Genomic DNA, 20,375 nt, shown 5'->3' on the forward strand with positions numbered 1-20,375 from the left:
TCTCTGCAGATTCCAGGTGCGTCCTGCTGCCCGTGGTCCTGCACCACCTGCACGTGCACCTGCAGGAGCAGAAGGACCTGATCACGTGCGCCCGCATCCTGAGCAACGTCTTCTGCCTCATCAGGACCAACAGCTCAGTGAGTAAATCCCGGCGGTCCCGCCTGGCTCCCACCAAGGGCTCCCACCAAGGGGCTCCCGGGGGCGAGATGCCGAATGTCTCCACAGAGACCACACTAGTGTGTCGCCTCCCTGCCCCCTCCCCCACTGCCCCTCGCTCCCTTTTATGTCCAGCTGGGTTGGACTTTGTGCTTTTCCTTTGAAGGAGATTCTTTTTAACCTCGGGGGGTTGGTGTAACCCCAAATACCCTGGGTTTCCTAAACGTGTATTTCAAGGAAGAACTGAGTCCCCGGTTAGGAAAACTGAAACACTCAAAGCCTCCCCCGGGTGTCTTCAGTCTCAGTGGAATGCTCGGAGTTCAGCCCCGGGTGTGCACCCGGCCGTGGGGACTGTGGAGTCTCAGAAAGCCCCAGGAGCCTGGGGTGTCTGGCCCTACAACCACCACTCAGCCCTCCAGGCCTCCCTGACTCGCGGTGGCTTTGGGAGTCCCGTCCGTTCCAGACACTTGATGCAGTGCCATTGCGTTAGAGGTTGAGTGGCCGTCAAGAGAAATCACACGCTTGCTTATGAGCGGGGACAGGGTGGGATCGTCACGGTCATGGCTCAGGGATCTGAGGCGGAACCCACACAGGGAGGACGTCCTGCCCAGGTCTGCCTGTCTGCAGCGATTGGCTAAGCCTGCGCTCGTCTGTCCCAGGGGTGAGTGCTGAGACCTCCGTCTCCCTGCCTCTGTGTGATGGCTGTGTTGCAGTGACCCGTCTCTGTCACTCCCATGATGGCCATCGGGAGGGCTCGACCATCCGTTGACATGGGACTCCGGGGAAGTGATGGAGATAAGGGCCCAGCAGTGTGGGGACAGTGCAGCCCTAGAGAGGCTCTGTGTCCGCAGGCGTAGGACACCTGGCCGGGAGGCCGGGGGTCTGTGCACAGCCGCAGGATCCGAGACCCCAGGGTGATCGGGGCTGGGGAGGACTGGGGACGAGGGGCAGGGTTAGTTTTGCCTTGAAACTTGCCCGATCCCGTCCTGCAGAGTCACTGTGTCATGCCGGCTGGCGTTCCTCCCCAGCGTGAGACGGCTCCCCGCCGCACACTGAGCAGAGACAGCAGTGGTCCTGGAGGGGACCTTGAAAGTCTCTCCTGTCCGTTTCAGTCTGGAAGTTGCTGTCTGCGTTTGGATTTAGCTGACAGAGAATTCAGAGTAGGAGCTCTGCTCTGGGAAGGAGACCGTGGTGGTTTTCTGACAAGTGTAAGGAAGTTTACCATAAAAATCTAGCCAGGAAGCTCTTTCTAAGTGTTTTCTCTGCACAGTCGGTCTCCTCGGGTGGGAGCGTGGGTACCATTTCACCCTGGGCAGGTGGGAGAGAGCCCAGGTTCACCGCACACAGCCAGTGCAGAGCGGCCTGGGGAGGGTTGATTGTGCTTTCAGGAAGCTGTCCCCACCTTGGTCACTGACGTGAGGTCCAGTCTGTAGCTGATGGTATTGACCTAGTCTAGTGCTTTAAAAAAATCATTGTTGTAGGAATAGTCATTTGCACTTTAAAAACAGAGTTTTGGAAAATGCCCTGTGCAATTCAAGTATTAAGCAGAGTAACTCTAAGCATGATCTGAGATTTAAAAAAAAAATGATAGACTTTTGGAACCAAGAGGGGGTTCAGTGGGGAGTCCGGCCCAGGAAGGCGAAGTGGCTGGCACAAGGCCACCCCGCGCCTGTTCGCGGCTCCCTGTGCGTGTGTGTCTCAGACGCCCATTGCACAGCCAGGTCACGCACGTGGGTAAGCTGTTGCCGTCTTCCTGCCTTTGTTTTTCGTGAAAGAAGGTCACTGACTCTGGTGACTCAGGCGCGGTCCGGGCCTGTCAAAGCCCTCGAGTGCCCGGTTCCTCCATCCTCCATCGGGAGGTGTGCTTTTCCCCTTTTCCGTTAAAGAGAGATTCACACACCGATGCAGCCAGCGCTTCCTGAACACGTTGCTTTTTTTCTCTAAAGGAGAAGTCTGTCCTGGAGGAAATAGACGTGATAGTGGCCAGCCTGCTGGACAGCCTGCTGAGAACCATACTGGAGATCACCAGCCGCCCCCAGCCGTCCGGCTCCGCCACGCGGCTTCAGTTCCAGGATGTCACTGTAAGGTCATATAAACATATATTTGAGCTTTGTTGTGGAATGAGGGTAAACTTCTTGAGAACGGTTCATTTCATTGCTTGCTTTTGAACTGTCTTTAGGTGGGATCAGAGCAGCATTAACTCTAAGAGTACTTTTTCCCTGCTACTGAGGAGAGATCCTGTTTAGTACTCGAACCGATGCCCTATTAGTAGTGAGGTTCGTCCCCCCTGGATGGTGAGGAGAGGCATGTTCCCATCCCAGGCCTGAGTGAGCACCAGGTGTTCTCCTCCCAACCCTTCTGGGAAGTTTTTTCTTAGTCTTGGGTCGCTTCCTTTGACACATGCACTAAAATACGAATAACTGTGCCCTTCAGTTTTCTAATTCTCGGTGAAGTATCAAGGGTTTCCTTGTTATTAGTAAAGTAATACGTTGAGCTTAGAGGATATTTCTGCCGGCCCACGCTGGTTAGTTTCTTAACTCTTTGCCCTGATAAGTCTGCAGGGACAATTCTCTTTCATAAGTGTGTGTGTGTGTATGGTGTGTGTGTATATGTGTGTGGGGTGTGTGTGTGTGGTGTGTGTGTATGTGCGTGTATGGTGTGTGTATGTGTGTGTGGTGTGTGTGTATGTGGTGTGTGTGTGATGTGTGCGTGTATGTGTGGTGTGTGTGTGCGCGCGCGCGTGTGTGGTGTGTGTGTGTGTGGAATGTGTGTGCATGTGTATGGTGTGTGTGTGTGTGGTGTGTGTGTATGTGCGTGTATGGTGTGTGTGTGGTGTGTATGTGTGTGGTGTGTGTGTATGTGGTGTGTGTGGTGTGTGTGTACGTGTGGTGTGTGTGTGTGTGGATTGTGTGTGTGTGTGTGCGTGGTGTGTGTGTGCATGTATATGGTGTGTGTGTGTGGTGTATGTGTATGTATGGTGTGTGTATGGTGTGTGTGTGTGGTGTGTGTGTATGTATGTGTGTGTGGTGTGTGTGTATGTGGTGTGTGTGTGTGTGGGGTGTGTGTGTGGTGTGTGTGTGTGTGTGTGTGTGTGTGGAAATGAGTGTGCACGTGCAGGGGTCAGGCACGCCTCTGGTTATCCTGACATGGCCATCGAGTACCATCTTCAGGCCTCCTTGGCGGCTGGGGGGGACGCATCTGACTGTCCCGGCTGAGCCGCCCCTGGTGGACGGTCCCACTCTCTCAGGGCTTTCAGTCTCTGGTTTTGCGTGTGCTCCTGTAATGTCGGAGGACCCAGCTCCTAATGAAACTGCGCTTCTGTGCATTCACAGTCCCCGCTGATTGCGTCTCCCGTTGTATTTGCGTTGTTCTAAATGTAATGACAATTGTTTAAGTGTGATTAGAAGCAGATACAGTTCTTTGCTGACCAAACATGATTGCATTGAACAGAAATACTTTAAATTAAAAATGCCGAGGAAATGACTGTGATAGCAGGCTGACAGGCCTTCAGAGCTGTGGTGCTGCATACGTCTTCCTTTTCCATGACTGGGTTTTAAGACTTGGGCTTTGTAGGAGTCCGTCACGGCTCCAAGCACAAAAGGGTCGCAGGTCACATCTTCTTAAAAGGAGGTGGAAACCACCCTGTGCCCCGTGAGGCTTTCTGGGCACACGCCGCTGACAGAGGGGCGCTCTGATGAGCCAGGAAGGTCGTGGGAACCGGAACCCGGGGCGCAGCGCTCAGGGAAGGGCTTTGCCGGGAAAGATCTAGGGCTCACTCCAGTTGTGCCGACTTCTGGCTGTGACTGGGGGCTAGTGTTCTGTTCCACCGGCCCTACATTTCTGCCTGCTTTAAATAAGTGTCGCACTGCCTGCCTCGCGGCGTGGGTGGGAGGCGCACGTGACGTTCTGGATGCAGGTACGGTACGTGCTTCCTAGTGGTTACGGGTCTCGTGGCCTCGCCGCCTTTCAGGGGGCGGACTTCCTCCCTCGTGCAAGGCTGTCACCCGAGTAACCAAATCCACTCAGAATTTACGAATTCACGTGTAGCGGGGAAGTGGTGATCATCCCAGGGAGAGACTCTGACTTCGGTGTTAGGTTAATTTAGATAGACAGGTTTTCATCAGGTGAGTTTGGACCACACTGGGGTTTTTTAGGGCAGTTCAGAGTCGATTGCTGGTGTTCTTTTATGGTCTTACTGAAAAACATGCGTGCTTCTTCTCTCTTCTTTTTAATTAGGGGGAGTTTGTTGCTTGTCTCCTGTCCCTGTTACGACAAATGACAGATAGACATTATCAACAGCTTCTTGACAGTTTCAATACAAAGGAAGAACTAAGGGTAAGTGACATTTAACAGTTTTTAAAAATGTCTCTTTCGAACTTGTCTTGGTCGCCTTGATCTTGTGCCGGTCGTTCCTTGACAGCTGCTTTCCCTCTTTCCCTGAACGCCTAAGCTGCTCCCTCAGCTTCGTCCACACAGCCGCTCATCCGTGTTGGCTTTTTAAGGTCTCTGTCCTCATGCAAAGTAAGTAGCTTTCATTCTGGACAAGAACATAGCATGTGAAACACCTGTCATCGAAGTGCCCTGAGCCAGAAGCAGAAGCATGGAATGACGAGACCAGAGCCCATCAACCGCCCCCCCCCCCCCGCCCCCGTACCCTCCCGGTTAAGTGGGCGTGGAGACACCGCCTCACGGAAGACACAGGAGCTCACAGGCACATGTGTGCTGGTGTCATCCCTCTGAAACCGCACCGAGAAACTCTGGCCGCCCTGTCCTGACGAGGGAGGCACAGTGGTACTGGATATTCTCTGTCGGTCACAGCCTGATCAATCCCCTGTGCTCGTCTGACGCACAGCGTATCTTAATCCCCAGGGGTAGCTACTGTCAGTACCCGGGGCTGAGTCCTCTAGACTATTTTCTGTGCTGTAAAGCGCACACGCACAGTTTTTAATGGAATCACTGGTCATATTGGTTGTACTGTTTCACACAATAATATATCATGCGTGTTATTATATAGTCTGCTCCATCATGAACTCTTCCCAACCTCGTTCATGATGCTACATGATGTAGTCATTCCCCTTACGGCGGGCATTGAGGGTTCTGATTTTTGCCGGCAGGAAGGATGCGGAGATGCACACGCACATCCCGATGCCTGTATCTCTGTGCGTTTGTGCCTTACGGCTGTCGCGTGAATTCCTGGAGTAGGGCTGTCGGATCAGGGGACCTATTAAAGCTCAGCTGATACTGACAAGTTATATACTGAGATTTCCAGATTATTATTTTATTGTTCTTTATGCTTCGTGTCACTGCTTTTTTCTTTTCAATTCAGAGAAAGATGTGGCCTAGCATTTCCCAAAGGTTCTTGAAATCAAAATGAATTTGGAAAGTATGTTGCTCCCCTGGACCTGCTAAGATTGGTGGTGTCTGAGGTGCATTTTCGGTCAAAGAGCCTGGCTGTCCCCAGGGTGACGGTTGGAGTGGTTCTGAAATGGCTTTGGCACGGGATGCTCTTTCTCCTCATGGTCCTCGGGGACGGTGGGGGAGGGGGTGACACACAGGGACAGCAGAAAGGCCAGAGGCTCACCTCTCCGCCTTGCTCAATTCTTTCCTCCTCTAGAACACGGGGTTGTTTGAGAGATGGACGAAGGCAAAAACTGAGATGTGATTAGGGTTTTTCTCCCCCTCCTTTGTGATCAGGGATGTTTTATTATACGACCCTGCTCCTGGGGCTGAAGTTTTGTCCCTACCGCTGGCATTGGTGCAGGCGGAGGGCAGTGAGTCTCCTGTTCTCTGGGGGTGATGGCTTTCCTCACAGAACCGTGGGACTTGCTTTAGAGCATGAGCTTCTACATGCTCTGGGAGTTACGCACAACATGATTGTAACCTTTCATTGGCTCTCATGGACCTGCCCACTCGTTTTCAGAAATTGTATCTGATCAAGCCTCGTCCGACTTTAAACCGTGAGGACTAAGCATTACCGACAGGACGAAGTCCAAGCTCTTGGTCAGGGCTCCCCATCCTCAGTCTCCCTTCCGTCCTCACTGTCCTTCACCGCTTTCTAAACCCTTTCACTCCAGCCCCTTAAAATTGCTTGTATGTTCCTAACAAATCATATTCCTAAGTTTTAATTCCTCTGAGTCATCTCTTTGTCTTCTCACAAAGCCTGTCCTCCGCCAGCTCACAGCCATCGCCTTCCTCACAACCTCATTGGCTGCAGCGCTCCCTCCGTGGTCGCAGGACACGGAGTGATGTGACCGTTTGTTGTTCCCTGTGCTCCTGACGACGGGGGGTCCCACGCTCAGAGCCCGGAATGTTCACACAACAGCAGATCACGGATCAGTCTCTGCTGGATGAAGCCGCTCTCTTAACACTCTGCAGACTGGGGCATTTAGATGCCTTTTAGAAAGGACGAGAATTCTCGCCACCCGTACGCAGTGTGTTAATAACTGTCTGCTTGCTTCACAAGCCATTTTTCCTGTACAATTATTTTTACTTGTAGTCTTTATTTTTTTATTTTTTATCAAACCACTTTATTGAGGGTCAAAGAGCTGGGAGGATGAGATCTGATGAGTTCGACCCGGCCAGGATCTCACAGCCACTTAAAGTATAGTCTTTATTTTATTGCAGAAAAATAGTTCTGCGGCTTGAAGACCGTTGAGGAGTTACTTTTGCATAATGTACTTAAACATTCAATGTTTAGAATGTGAACTTCAATGTGACAATGAGTGCTAACACCCTTTAATTGAATTTAAACCCAGTTTCCAGGGTTTTACACATTTCAGATTTGTGGCCAATTTTAAATTTACACTTGGCTCTAATCTAAATGATAAGTCAAGGGCATGTGCTCTTAGAAGGCTCTGTCCTGTGCATTGCTCTTGACATAGAGGCAATGTCCTGTCTGCCTTCCTTTCTCACAGCGCTTTCTTTTCTGGATGTCTTAACTCATGTTTCATGATCTCAGAAGTCCACGTCTCACAAATTCCGTTTCATATACCCAATTTCTATTTGTGCTATCCTGATATTATAAATCATGTATTAATATAAAACAACTCTTTATACATTATTATGGGAAACTCTTCGTAAAACTCAAATTTGATCCTCTTACATCTCTGCATAAAACTCCTCAGTGTCCTCCCATTTCCCACAAGATAAAGTGTCCCAACTCCTTGCCATAAAAGTGGTATGAGGTTTATTTATCTTGTAAAAAATTTATTTGTTCGTCTTTGGTCCCTACTTACCTGTCTGCCTGCTTCTCCATCCATCCATCCATCCACCCACCCATCATCCATCCATCCACCCATCATCCATCCATCATTCATCCACCCATCATCATCCATCCATCATCCATCCATCCATCCATCCATCCACCCATCATCCATCCATCCATCCATCCACCCATCATCCATCCATCCATCCATCCATCCACCCATCATCCATCCATTATTCATCCAACCATCATCCATCCATCCATCCACCCGTCATCCATCTATCCATCCATCCGTCCATCATCCATCCATCCATCCATCTGTCCATCATCCATCCATCCATCATCCATCCATCCACCATTCATCCATCATTCATCCACCCATCATCCATCCATCCATCCATCCTTTATCCTTGTTTATCTTTCAGCTCCATTTCTTGCCATTCTCCTTTGCTGTCTGGGCTACTCTGTGTTCTTTCTTGCCTGCGGTTGCCAGGTGCTCTTCCCTCTGTGTGGACCACCTGACCCTCAGACTTACCCTCGTTGGTAATGCATGCATAGATCTGTGTGGCTTTTAGATTTACCTCCATCTGTCCCACCAAAGCACGAGCTCCAAGAAGGCAAAAGGTCACTTTCCACTTGCTCGCGTGCAGCACATCGCAGGCCTGCCATAAACATTCTCGCACAGTAACTGAAGACTGTCTCTTAGCCCACGCGGCATCCCCGGCCTCAGTCCCAGTGCCTGCAGCCAGGAAAGCACCAATATTTTTGTGTTAATAAGCGCTGGTGCTGATCACTGAAACCGTAATCACTGCCCCTGCCTTCTCTTCTGTTTGCACGTGGGACTGCTTTGTTTCGGAAGACTGTCACGTGCGCTTTCTTCCCCGAACTTCTTGTGTGACAGAAAAAGTGTTTCTGCAAAGTAGCACCTCTCTGTTTTTGTTTTTTATTTTGAACTCTACACTTAGACACACACCACCTACATGCACACACCTACACACACACACACATGCACACACCATGGCTAAGGGTGCTCCCTCTAATTTCCAACTCTGTTAAAAGCTTCAAGGAGAAAAGATGGAACTTCAGTACTGCAGAGTTCGCTTCAACCACAACTCACTAATTATAGGCAGTGAAAAACAAATGGCTCCCTACTTGCATGGTTTTTCTTTAATGGCTGCCGAAGCAAATGCCCCGAGACAGGGAATGAAGGCGGTGTCACCTGGGAAGGGAGGTGTGGGCATCCGCTCCCGTAGGGCCTGCATGCATTCACGTCTGGGAAACCCAGGAGAGTGCCCTGAAATACCATTTAGAGTAAGGTTAGAACTGCATTGAAAAGCACGTCCCACCTTGACCTTCCCCGGGAGAGGCTGGGGTGGGACGTGCGTCCCGAAGGTGTCCGACCCGCAGTGGGGTCCATTTGGGAAGCTGTGTCTGGTGCCTCTGTAGCCTTGGCCGGGCCGTCTGGCCTCCTAAAGACAGGTGACCCAGTGGGCACGTTTCCACGTGGCATGTACCTGTCAAGATATGTGTTGATGCCTACGGAGTTAAATAAATTCTTGTCAAAATATTTGTGTGCTCGATCAAAGCTGCCAGAGTATGTTAAACACACTTGCAGACACACGCAGTCACCACGTGCCTCTTGGGTTAAAGAGTCTCTGTCTTCTGATGATTTGAGTGACAACCATAATTTTATATTCAAATAGTTTACGTGTTTAACATAATGTCTTGTTGGGTTTGATAAATAAAACTTTTGTGTTTGAGGTTTCTAAAAACATATTTTAGGCAACACCATATTGTTGCCTGCAGTCAAATTGTTGGAGAAATATTTTCCTGGCAGCCCTTAAGGTTATAAAAAAAGTTCTTTATGGTTTTTAGTTCATCTAAATAGGCTGAGCCCGTTTCTTTCTGAGTAGGACACGCTCCTCGTCATTCATTGTGCGTGGCCTGCGATGAAGTGTAATGCGCTGCGCCTTCTGGGCCTCTTATAGGGCTTTAAGGGGGCGTTTCCATGTTGGACAATAGCTTCCTGTCAGCCGCTTTCCAGGCGATCTGTTCAAAGATAGCATCTCAGTAAATACCACGGGCCGTCTCTGTGAAGAATGCCTTGACACTCCATTGGAACTGGAAAATCAACTTCAAATAACAAGACTGTTCTTACCAGCTCCTCGCTTCCAAGGGCTGGTGACTGCGCTCAGTATAGCGCACGTTCTTGCTCATGGGTGATCTGCTCCCTCAGACCCCGCCAGGCAGCGGGCGCCCCGTTAGTACGCACCTGCAGAATGCCCCCTCGGAAACACGGCCTCCAATTGAGGCGCTCTGTGACGAACGTAACTCCCTGGGTGTGACACCGCGTGGATGGAAGGAGGGCTGAGCCGGGACTGTTCATGGCCCCTGGGGGCGGGACTGACTGGCGATGCGGGCGCCGTCAGCAGAGGAAAGAGACCGTTCCTGCGTGCGCCTCTGTTCCTGGTTTTCCATTTCACGTCTGAGGCCTGAGGTTTTAGATCCTGCGGAAAGAAACGAGAAGCCATTCCCTCTGTGCAGGAGACAGAGGGAGATCGGGGAGCTGGGGGATGGGGAGCCGACCCCGGGGGGGCCAAGGGGGGGGCAGAGGATTCATCTGGGGTCAGGCATTGAAGTGTGGCTCCCTCTTTGTCATTGCTTTAGAAGTGGGGGGGCAGCAGTGTGTGTCCGTGTGTGTCCGTGTGTGCGTGCATGTGCGCGTGTTATAGGCATGTGCTCATGCGTGTGACAATAACCAATAACTCCGGCCCGTTTCCTCCTCATCCCAGGACTTCCTGCTGCAGATCTTCACTGTGTTTCGAATCCTGATTCGCCCGGAGATGTTCCCGAAGGACTGGACCGTGATGCGCCTCGTGGCTAACAAGTAAGACGCCGGCAGTGCCGCCCCGGCGCTCGCGGTTCAGGGCAGCGGTTTCCAGCCTCCTGCCCCGCACGCACGCGCGGACCAGTTCCCGCAGGTCAGCGGCACGCCACCCAATCGGGATGCTTTTTGCCGATCTGACAGAACAGGAGCTGTAATTTTGACTTCTGTGCACCAGACGGCTCGTTGCTGTCCTGGCCGTTGTCATTTTGGTCATGGGCCATCGAGGGGATGCAGGTCCATGCCCCTGACGACATCGTCAGGTGTGGCGTGTTATAAAAATTCTTGCGGCGCGCTGCTGGGTGACAGTCGCTGGTCTCAGGGTAGCACGGAGTACAGAATGGTGTTTTAGCTTGTTACAAGTAAAAATCTCCGTGTCCTCGGGTCTCTTTTCTTTGCCCCTGAATTACCTTCTCTCACTCTTTAAAAAACATTATGACAATTTTTTTCAATAGGTGATATATTAACCTGGTTCAAACTCAAACAGTGGAGCCGCGGATGCACGGAGAAGCCCCGCGCCCCTCCCTGGTTCCTCCCGCGCCGAGCCTGTGGGGGCCCCTCTGTTAGTTCCTGGCTTGTTCTGTGTCAGGGTCCCTGTCCCGGAGCCTCGCAGAAGCAGATTCTAGACACCCTTCTCTTTCCGCATTGATACGTGCAGTGCCCCTCATTCCTCCTGTGTTCACGGCTGTATAATATTCCATTGGACGACTGCCCTGTAGTTTCTTTAACCAGCCCTGTTGCTGGGCACGGGGGCCACATCTGACGTGTCGTGGTTCATTCTGACACCGCAGACTCCATGAAGCATTCCCACGTGCTGAGCCCCGGGACCGTGCAGGACCATTGAGCTGGGCACGTGACCACTAAAGTCCTTGTGTCCGTCCATGTGGCGGGGCCACGGGAGAGCTGAAGCGCTGTGCGGGAAGTGCAGGCCAGGGGAGGGGTCTGGGATAAGTTAGAGCGCATGGCAACATCTCCGCTGGCAGTCAATAAAGTGATGAGCTTGCCCTAAGCGTATCCAGCGAAAAATGTGGGATGATCCGAGGTCAATGCTGGGAGGGGCAGGAGCCGGGAAAAGGGGGGCAGCCGGACGAGCAGGCGCGGCCAGAGACGGGGGGTCGCAGGGTCACGGTTCGCCTGCCTCTCATCTCCTGTCCCTGTCATCTCAGGAGACGGACCGAGGCTGACGTTCTTCAGGGAACGGGCCTCACCTTACGGTCACGCTTGTGATCCACCCAGTGTCCCCGGTGCTTTCACCTCCAAGCCCATATCTGTCCGCGTCTCCTTCCCCTTCCCCTCCAATCCCCAGTCCCTGCACTCAGGCAGAGGCCGGATGCTGCGAGGCTCTCCCCCAGGCCAGAGGCCCCCTGTGTCTTCCCCGGGGGCCCAGGCACCACGGAGGGGGAGCCCGGGACTATGGGCTGGTTCTGATGAGGCGTGCGGAGAGCGGCGTGTGCTGCCGTCCGCGCGTACTCACGTGGAGGCGGGAGAAGGATGTGCTGTAGCCTTGTGCCGTGACAGGTGGAATACGGGGCCTGCCAGACTTCACACAAGTACAGAAGGAGCCCTTTTTTAATTATTATTTTGGAGACTGACTGAGCCTCCTCGGACAGGTCTCTGTAGAACTTAGCATGTTTAGTTTAATATCTGTGAGTGGAATTGAATATTTTGTCCTCTGTGTGTCTGGATGCTACAGATCTGCGTGGGAGCCGTTGGGCATTATCTGGGCTTCTTACCAGACGTGTTGTGAGGGCGGGCCCCTGGGCTGGGCTCTGGGGTGACCCAGGGAGCCAGACGGGGGTGGGAGGGGTCCAGGCTGCTGCCACCGTCATCACACAGCATCACCACTTGGTCATCCTGCCTGCCCTCTGTGTGGAGGGCATTTTAACTCGAATTAGAATTTTCAATGGCAGAAATTCAAACAGAGTTAATTTGACATTTTGTTTTTTACGTACACAGGCTCTGCCTGAGCTTCCTGAAACCGTGACAACCATGTGACTTTTTTATATTAAATGTCATCTCTCCCTGCACTTCCCCCGCCCCGAAAAAAAAATCTCCCCTCTGTTTAAGAAGAGGTCACGGTCACATGAGTGGGTAACAGACCTAGAAGTATGGACCTGCTGTTTAATAAACACGTTCTGGCCGAAAGTTTCATCTACGGCGTTGACCTAAGAAGAGCGTGCTTTCGTGGGAGACGGGCTCAGTGCGGGACGTCCGGGCAGAAGGTTGCTCCGTGGCGAAGCCAAGAGCGAGGCCGCTGGCCTTCGCCGAATGTGGGGGTCTCATCCACTGCCTGCCGCGTCCGTGCCCGTGGGGACTGGGACCCTTTCCCGCTGCCTGTGGCCGTGGCTGTGGCCAGTCCCGCCCAATTCAGAGGGGACTCCAGGGCCTGGGAAGCACCTGCAGGGTGGGGCGGGCCCCGCTCCCCACTGTTCCACACTCTCCCGCCCACCCTCGGCTCAGATTACGACAGCCATGAGATTTTCCTTGCTTTATAAACGCAAGAGAGTCCAGAAATAAGCCTTCAAATCCTTGAGCTTTATCGGCAAAAAGTATTAACGTCTCTAAGGTTGGTAGAAAAATAAATTTCCAAAAGACGTTAAAGGTATATTAAGTACGTTGGAGAGCGTACCCTGGAACGAAAAGGTTCCCACTTTGCTCAGCAGTGTAGACGCAGCCGCAGAAGCTAAGCCTTCGTCTCTGAAGTTAACTCCTTTTTCCTCCCTGCGACTGACTTTCTTACACAAATATGGGACCGGGCCCCTCAAAGAAGCATTTTAACGCCCCCTCCCACAGTGACTGCCCGCCGGGGTGCTTACTACGTGTTGAGTTAATGGTAACTAGCAGAGAAGTCACCCTTGCCCTACCCTTGAACTCAAATCAATAGCTCATCCCTCAAAATATGTGTTATTTTATATCCTGTGTTTTCAAGTAAGTTAAGTGCCCTTTCACTTTCATCCATAAACTATCTTGTCCCAAACCCGGTTCGTCCCTGCTTGTCTGAGTCCAGCCAAAAGCCGGACCAGACGCCCGGCAATTAGTAGGGTCTTTTGTTCATTGCCCCCGAGTGTCTAATACCGTGGCCTTTCACAAGGACGGGAAGCACAGCTTCTCTGTCTGCGTGCTGCAGAGCTCTGTTGTGCCCACGGCGGCTGCACGGTGGACGTTTGGGTGAGGGCAGGTGCTCAGTCCAAGAAAAACAAGAACGTAGGGGAGATGAAAACTGAGAACCAAAAATGCAGGCTGCGTTGAGGCGCGGTTCTTCTCACCCCCTGCCCCGCACATGGCCAAGTACAGCAGAAGGACGGAGTCACAGCCGCGCACGCTTTCCGGGAGGTAACCTGTGACACAGACTTGCTTACTGAGCAGAGTAAAAAGTCTGGTTCTGCAGGTGGAATTTTAGGCCCTTATTCTGTTTATCTTGTGCGCATGTCGACTTCACACATAGCGTACATTTCCTTTTCTGTTCCCCCCCACCAAACACAGCGTTATTTACTTGACTGTTACCTTTCACCAATTTAGTTTTCAAGTGGCGTCTGTTGGGCAAATACGGATCTATGCAGAGGGGAAGTCATCCACTCCTGCCCTGACCCACTCGTTCAGCAGCTGCTGCCCGGCGCCTCCTGTATGCGATAAACACCCTAAGGAGAAAGCGCGCCTTTCCGTGAGATGGTTGGGAAAGGCAGTTTGTTCCGGCCTGCGGGTGGGGGGCCTTTCGTGAGCGGTGAGCCTGGGGCCCACAGCGAGAGCAGGAGTTAGCAGGCAGACAGCCGCGGAAGAAGACTCTTGGCGGCAGGAACAGCCTGTGCAAAGGCCCTGTGCTCAGAGTGAGTGCGGCATAGTCGGAGCTGCAGGCCTGCGCAGTGTGGCTCTGCTGTGAGGCGGGGAGGAGCCGGTAAAGGAAGGGGGGCTGGAAGAGGAGGGAAACAGCCCAGGCCCTGGGAGGGAGAACAGCGGGAAACCAGGAGGGACCCATAGGTGGTTAAGGTGGCACCCACCTAAGAGACGACACTGGGGACAGTGCAGGCTGACAGCTGGCCTGGGGACTTGCGGTGCAGCTGTAGGGGAGCTTGGCCTTACCGGGGAGGAGAAAGCCTTACCGGGGTGCAGAGCGGAAAACATTCCTGACAGGCAGCTCCTTGGAAGAGCTCTGCCGTGAAAGAGAGCAGAGAGGTGGGGCCTGAGTGTGTTCTCGGGTGCAGTGGTTTTCAAAAAGAGAGTCTAGGAGGTGAGTTTCTTCAGGGCGGAAACAGCATAATTTAAATCCCAGAACGTGGGCACAGCTGGGAAACGTGGGGCAGCAACGCTGACTTCCTGTGCTTTGATGTGTGTATCTGACCATGTTCTGCCCGCAGAGTGCGGTCGGTCGTCCATGCCGATCCTTGTGCCTGCATCCTGTGGCCGATTCCCGTAATTTGACCCCTTACAGCGGGGACTGCAGCCCTTTCTTGGCTGTTGAGTTGGAGGCTGAGTCACGAGTAGGAGAATAAAACCAAGGGAGCCACGTGGTTTGGGATAAATTGGCACAAGTAAAGAAAGATTCCTACACACCACAGGTGCCCACTCCAGGGAAGCAGCGATCTGTAAACATGCCCCTAACCGGCTGGGGGGTCTGCGTGCCGAGAAGCTGACTCAGGGCTTCGTTCCCAGGGGAAGGGCCGCCTCCGGCCCGGCTGGGATGTTGCAGTGTGAGCACACTGAGCAGCAGTTGAGGTGGAATGATATTAACCTCTTTCTAGCCGCGTGCAAGGCTTATTTTTAGAGGTTGCCCCTCCTCCCAGCCAACATTAAATAGACCCACCTGCCACATGAGATGTGTTTTACTGAACAGAAAAAATGTGAAGAGTGATGTTTACATTTTGCTTTTTGCTTTTTCAACAATGGGGTCCATGATGAGTTCATTGCAATTGGCTGTGATTTCTCAACATTTCTGTGTATTCTTGTGAAGTTATAAGAAGGAACCTATAATTTTCTTATTGTAAGTTGCAGGAGTGAGAAACTAGACAGTTAATGACATTGACAGTGTCACTTCTGTGGACGTGGAAGTAGCTGTGTTTCAGGGTTTGACTTGCCATTTTCATTTCTGGTCCCATAACGTTTCTCAGGGCTCAGTCCCCCCCTGAGCCCCTGAAACACTCCAGGGCGCCCTGCCTCGTGAGAAAGCAGCCTTCTGAGAGGGCGGGGTGTTCAGTCCGAGCAGGGACCCCATGCTCTGGTGACGAAGCATCAGGCCAGCCATTGGCTTAAAACTCTGCGAGCCGGGAGAACGGGCCTCGGGGTTTGTGGTATGTTTTTAGACCCAGGCCTCTCTGCAGAGGGCGGTCAACAGCATGCCTCGGGCCCAGAGCTGGTCAGACCTGCAGAACCTCAGGCCCCCAGGCCTGTGGGATCATATTTGCCTTTTCACCGGGTGCCCATCTGAACCTGAGAAGCTGTGCTCTGTCTAGTTCAAGGAGCTGGGGATTCGTTCGTGAGGTTGGGACCCAGCATTGAGATCGCAAAGGGCTCGTCTCTGCCATGCGGCAACCTCTCTTGCTTGGAAGGTGGACTTATTGGCTCCTTTCTGGGACATTACGTGTCTAAGTCCAAGCACCTCGCATTTCACTAACACCAGGGATTGTTTCTGAACAATAATCCACGCTGGAGCTGTGGGCCAGGAGGTGTTGGTTTTATTTACTTATTTTTTATGTAAAACCCAGGTGTAGTGGGGCTGTGTGCGTTGCTCCACTGAATTTCCAAGCAGATCGTTTGGAAATTCACCACATATCAAGGAGGCAGAATTTTCTCCTTCCAACGTAGAGGTCCGCGATTGTCTGCGAGGTGCCGAACAAGGACGGACGGCTTCCTCGCCTGATGGCATTCCGTTTCTGATCATTAGGCCTCAGGGTCATCTAGTAAGGTCCTAATAAACCCCTTTGGGAACTTGAATGACGTGTTCATTATCATCATGGGTTTTGCCAGTATCATTGGGAAATGGCCACTTTATACTGTCATTCCCACATGACTTACCTCTTGGATGTGAAATTGACATCCAAATTTGGGGGACTGAGACACCTCAGGACTTGGCAAACTCATAGGCTTCACTGATGCCTGACTTTCATAGGAAGGGCCCTTGAAACACGTTAATACATGTAAAGTGGACATGCGTGCACCCCGCTGCCTGGGCCCGGTGGTTTTCTTCTCTTTCCCTTTCTTTGCCTTGAACTTAACGATCGAGCGTCTGTCCACTTTCCCCTGGTGACCTTGAACTTCACTGTGGAGCGTCTGACCCCTTCCCCGGTGACTTCCCCACCAGAAGGCTGTACTTGTGAGTTTTTTAGCCCGTGACAGAAATGAACTTTTATGTCCTCCAAAGACTATAAACGTTTTTCTCATTTGTAAACGTTCTTCTAATCTGTATTCCCCCAGCGGGTTAAGGAACTGGGGGAGCCGGTGGGTGTTGCACTGTTTCCTGTCTAACCTCGGCCCGTGCGGCTGCGCCCTCTTATTCCAAACCCTGAGACGGGACCGGGGCCGCGTCACGGCACAAACCCTCCCGTCCCCGTGCACCTCCGAGGGGACCACAGAGGCTCTCCGTAGTTCCTGGTAGTTTGAAGAATGACCTGTCTCATTTCCACATCATGCTGTAGCTAGCGTTGAAGGAACCCGTGGGAAATGCGTTCAGTTTAATGTCCTCTCACAGCCCCCAAAAGGAGCTGCGTTGGGACAAATTACGCAGCTCCAGGATTAATCAGGAACGGTCACCAAGTCCTTTTTTACCTCCCGGGTGGCGTGCGCCCCTGTCACTTTCCCGTAACTTCTCCGGTCCTGCCGTGACCCCGTTCTCCGAATCACTGTGCTGCTCGCTGTCTGGGTCAGCACTGGGTCAGGGACCGTGTCATGGAGTGTCACTGCTTCTGTCGTGGCCTCCCCTGGCTCCTGTCCCCTAGCATTCTCGCCCGGGGAGCAGAGGGAAGAAGTGGGGGAATGCTCAGACCCCTCTGTCATTGCGTCCTAGCCTCCTCGTCTCTGGACTCCATTTTCTTTCCGTGCTGTTAAAAAGTTTGGTTTCTTCCCTGTTAGTCAGGGGACACTATGTCTGTCTCAGATCCTTGCTTTGTTCAGAAATTAATAAATGTTATAAAACATCAGGAGATCAATATATTTCTGAGTCCTATGAGAACATAGATCTTTCTGTGGGTCCTTACGAAGAGCCCGACTTCAGTGACAGGTCACTTTTCCTCCCTCCCTCCCTCCCTCCCTTCCTTTTTTTTAACCCTGGCAGCTCTCTCTCTCTCTCTTTAATTTCCGACGGGAGTTACCTAATCTCGTTCCCCACGCTTACTGAAGAAGGTTTGCTTTTACCTTAGTTGTGCTTATTCCTGTCTGATAACTGAGTTCATGGTTGTGCCGTCCCTAACTTAGCCTGTATTTTCTCCGACCTCTGACCCCTAGCGTTATCATCACGACGGTTCTCTACCTGTCGGACGCGCTCCGGAAGAACTTCTTAAATGAACATTTCGATTATAAGGTAAGTATCTGCTACGTGACTATTTGATTCGGGCTGGAAGGTTTCCCATGGTACTGAGGAAATGACCTCTTAATAATAGGAAAATAAAATTTTTCCAGCTACCTCAGATTAACCTTGGGCCATAATTTTTAATTGGGAATATTATTAGAAGAGTTTTCATTATGTTTGTGAACAAATCAGGGCTATACTCATACTTATCAACCTGGCGGAAGTTCTGGTGCTTTAGAGAAGAGAGTTCTTTATTGTTACCATAATTTTTAATTCTTGTTCTTTTCTGTGTGATCCCCATGCAGGACAAAGGGGACTTAAACATAGTGTTTTTAAGACACAGTTTAAAATACAGTTCACATGAAGAAACCATTTACAAAGTAATCCCATGGCTTCCTTTAATTTTTCATCTTCCCATTTTTTAGAATAAGGTTATGAAGAAAAGAAAGATTGGTAAGATTCTTTAAGGCAAAACCATACGTCAGTTACATAACGTGATGTGTCCGGGTCTCTGAGAATTCTTGAGAGCCGCGCTTCAAGGGACAGGTGGTAGATGGTGAAAGGATGGGCAAGGCCCGTGATCTCCCATCTTTATTCCTTATTCCTTTATTAGATAACATTTTTCACATTAAACATTTAATAAAATGTCCTTATTGGACAACTAGAAAATAAAAAAATGAGAAAGCAAATAAAGTAAAAACTAATGGAATTTAATGGTTGCATAATACTTCTTCATATCACAGCTTAATTAACATATCAAAATTGCATAATCAGAGCTCCCTTTTTAATACTTAGGCTGTTTCTAGTATTTTGTTTTTATAAATCACTCTTTTTATAGACAATCTTACAGAATAAAACTTGACGCACGTCCCTAATTATTTTTTTGACCAGATATTTATAAGTGGAATTGTTGAGTTAAAGATTGTACCAATCTTTTGATTCCCGGTATCTACACCAACAATGGGAGAGACAACATTTTTTTTGACACTTTGATAAGGGGTAAAGTCTTTTTTGCTTTAACTAGCATTTCTTACTTGTTATTAGTTATAGATTAGTCATTAGTTATCGATGAGTTATTGACTAAAATTCATAGTTTGTGAACTGTTTGTTCTGCACCTCTGCTCAGTATTTGCTGGGGCTCTAGCATACTTTTTTCCTTTACTTGTGAGCTTTCTGTATGAAAGGTACTACTCCTTGTTAATATTTCTCCTGCTTTTAATTTTGCGTGGTGTCAGTAGAGAAGTGGTCTCCTTTTATTATATCCTACATGTTTTTGGTTAAGTTTATTGCCAGGAATTTTATTCTGATCTCTTCCTGATGCCCTTTTGGGGATAAGAAAAAATTTGACTCAGAAGCTTTGTCCGGGCAGGAAATTTTTACATATCGTCTGAATGTAAGAGAATCAGCATTTCCAAGGAAGCGTACGCCTTTTTTTGAGTTCCACTTTTAAAGGAGTTCCAAAATGAGCTCACAGAGGAATAAAGGGGTCCGTCTCTTACCGGTGCCCCCCTGGAGACACACAGGCTGTAAGGACAACAGAGCGCATGCCGTTGGCACCCACCAGAGAGCGCGTGACGCCTGGGACAGCCGTGAGGCAGCGCGAACTGACAGCCTGTGGTCAGTTTGCTTCTCTGTTGCAGAGCGTCCGAAGCGATGCAAGGGCAGCGAGGGCAGTGTAAGGGGCCCCCGGGTGCCCGGCGCGGTCCCCACAGTTACCGCCTCGGGGCCCGGCTCAGCAGCGCCGCCCCTGCGCTGGCCAAGCAAATCCGAGACACCGCGTCACTTCCCCCGTGACTAGTGCTGTCGCACCCCCGTGAGGACGTATTTTGTTCTGCTTTCAGATCTGGGATTCCTACTTTTACCTCGCAGTCATCTTTATAAACCAGTTGTGCCTGCAGCTGGAGATGTTCACACCTTCCAAAAAGAAAAAGGTGTTAGAAAAGTAAGTACCAGCACACAAGCAGGCGGGGCTGCGGGACGTGGCCAGCGCGGTGCCTTCCAAAGGGTGTTTAGCTGAAGTGACCCACAGAGCGGATGTCCGTACCAGGGATTACAACGGAGGGGTGAACCAAGAGGACCAGGAGTGGGCTTTTCTGGAAGTTTCATAGCGTGAACTTCCTTAAACTATTTGTTCTGCCCTCAGTCGTTCAGGATTCAAAACTGCTATCCAAGGGAAGACGCTGAGAGAAGCCTGTTTTCCTGAAGGGTTTATTTGTGCGGAGGTTTGAATCAGAGTCAGCAGTCATGCGCATTGAACGTCTTTGGTTAAACACGTGTTGCCTCTTAGCTCAGAATGAGAGATTGTCTCCTAAGGAGACACAAACGGCTTCTTGGTTGGGACCTTTGTGTCCGGGGTGACGTCTGTCCTCTTTCAGGTACGGCGACATGCGGGTGACCATGGGCTGCGAGGTGTTCAGCATGTGGCAGAACCTCGGTAAGTGAGGAGAGGAGAGCCCCCCCGCGTGCCCCAGCCCCTCCCTGTGGTCCCAGGGCGCCAGCGAGGGGCCCGTTTACAGGGACGGTGTGGGGAACCGAGGGCCCGAGTCAGTGACGGTGTCTACAGAGCGTAGTGGCAGCTTGGCACTGGGGAGCGTGACAACTAATTCTTCACACTGGTGTCTGCCTGAGAAAAGCCC

General features: G+C 51.1%; 1 protein-coding gene across 1 annotated transcript in view; it reads left to right on the forward strand.

Annotated features, from left to right (window-relative positions):
* The window catches only part of DOCK4 (dedicator of cytokinesis 4), a 275,819-nt gene that overhangs the window by 204,651 nt on the left and 50,793 nt on the right, over positions 1–20,375 (forward strand). The window contains exons 24-30 of the mRNA XM_090287015.1: positions 10–137; positions 2,103–2,237; positions 4,393–4,491; positions 10,153–10,247; positions 17,676–17,751; positions 19,581–19,681; positions 20,115–20,173. Coding sequence (XP_090143141.1) covers positions 10–137; positions 2,103–2,237; positions 4,393–4,491; positions 10,153–10,247; positions 17,676–17,751; positions 19,581–19,681; positions 20,115–20,173 — 693 coding nt within the window. The remainder of the gene's footprint in view (positions 1–9; positions 138–2,102; positions 2,238–4,392; positions 4,492–10,152; positions 10,248–17,675; positions 17,752–19,580; positions 19,682–20,114; positions 20,174–20,375) is intronic.

Source organism: Furipterus horrens, unplaced genomic scaffold (genome assembly GCF_987537825.1).
Source record: "Furipterus horrens unplaced genomic scaffold, mFurHor1.1.pri manual_scaffold_9, whole genome shotgun sequence".
Lineage (NCBI taxonomy): Eukaryota > Metazoa > Chordata > Mammalia > Chiroptera > Furipteridae > Furipterus > Furipterus horrens.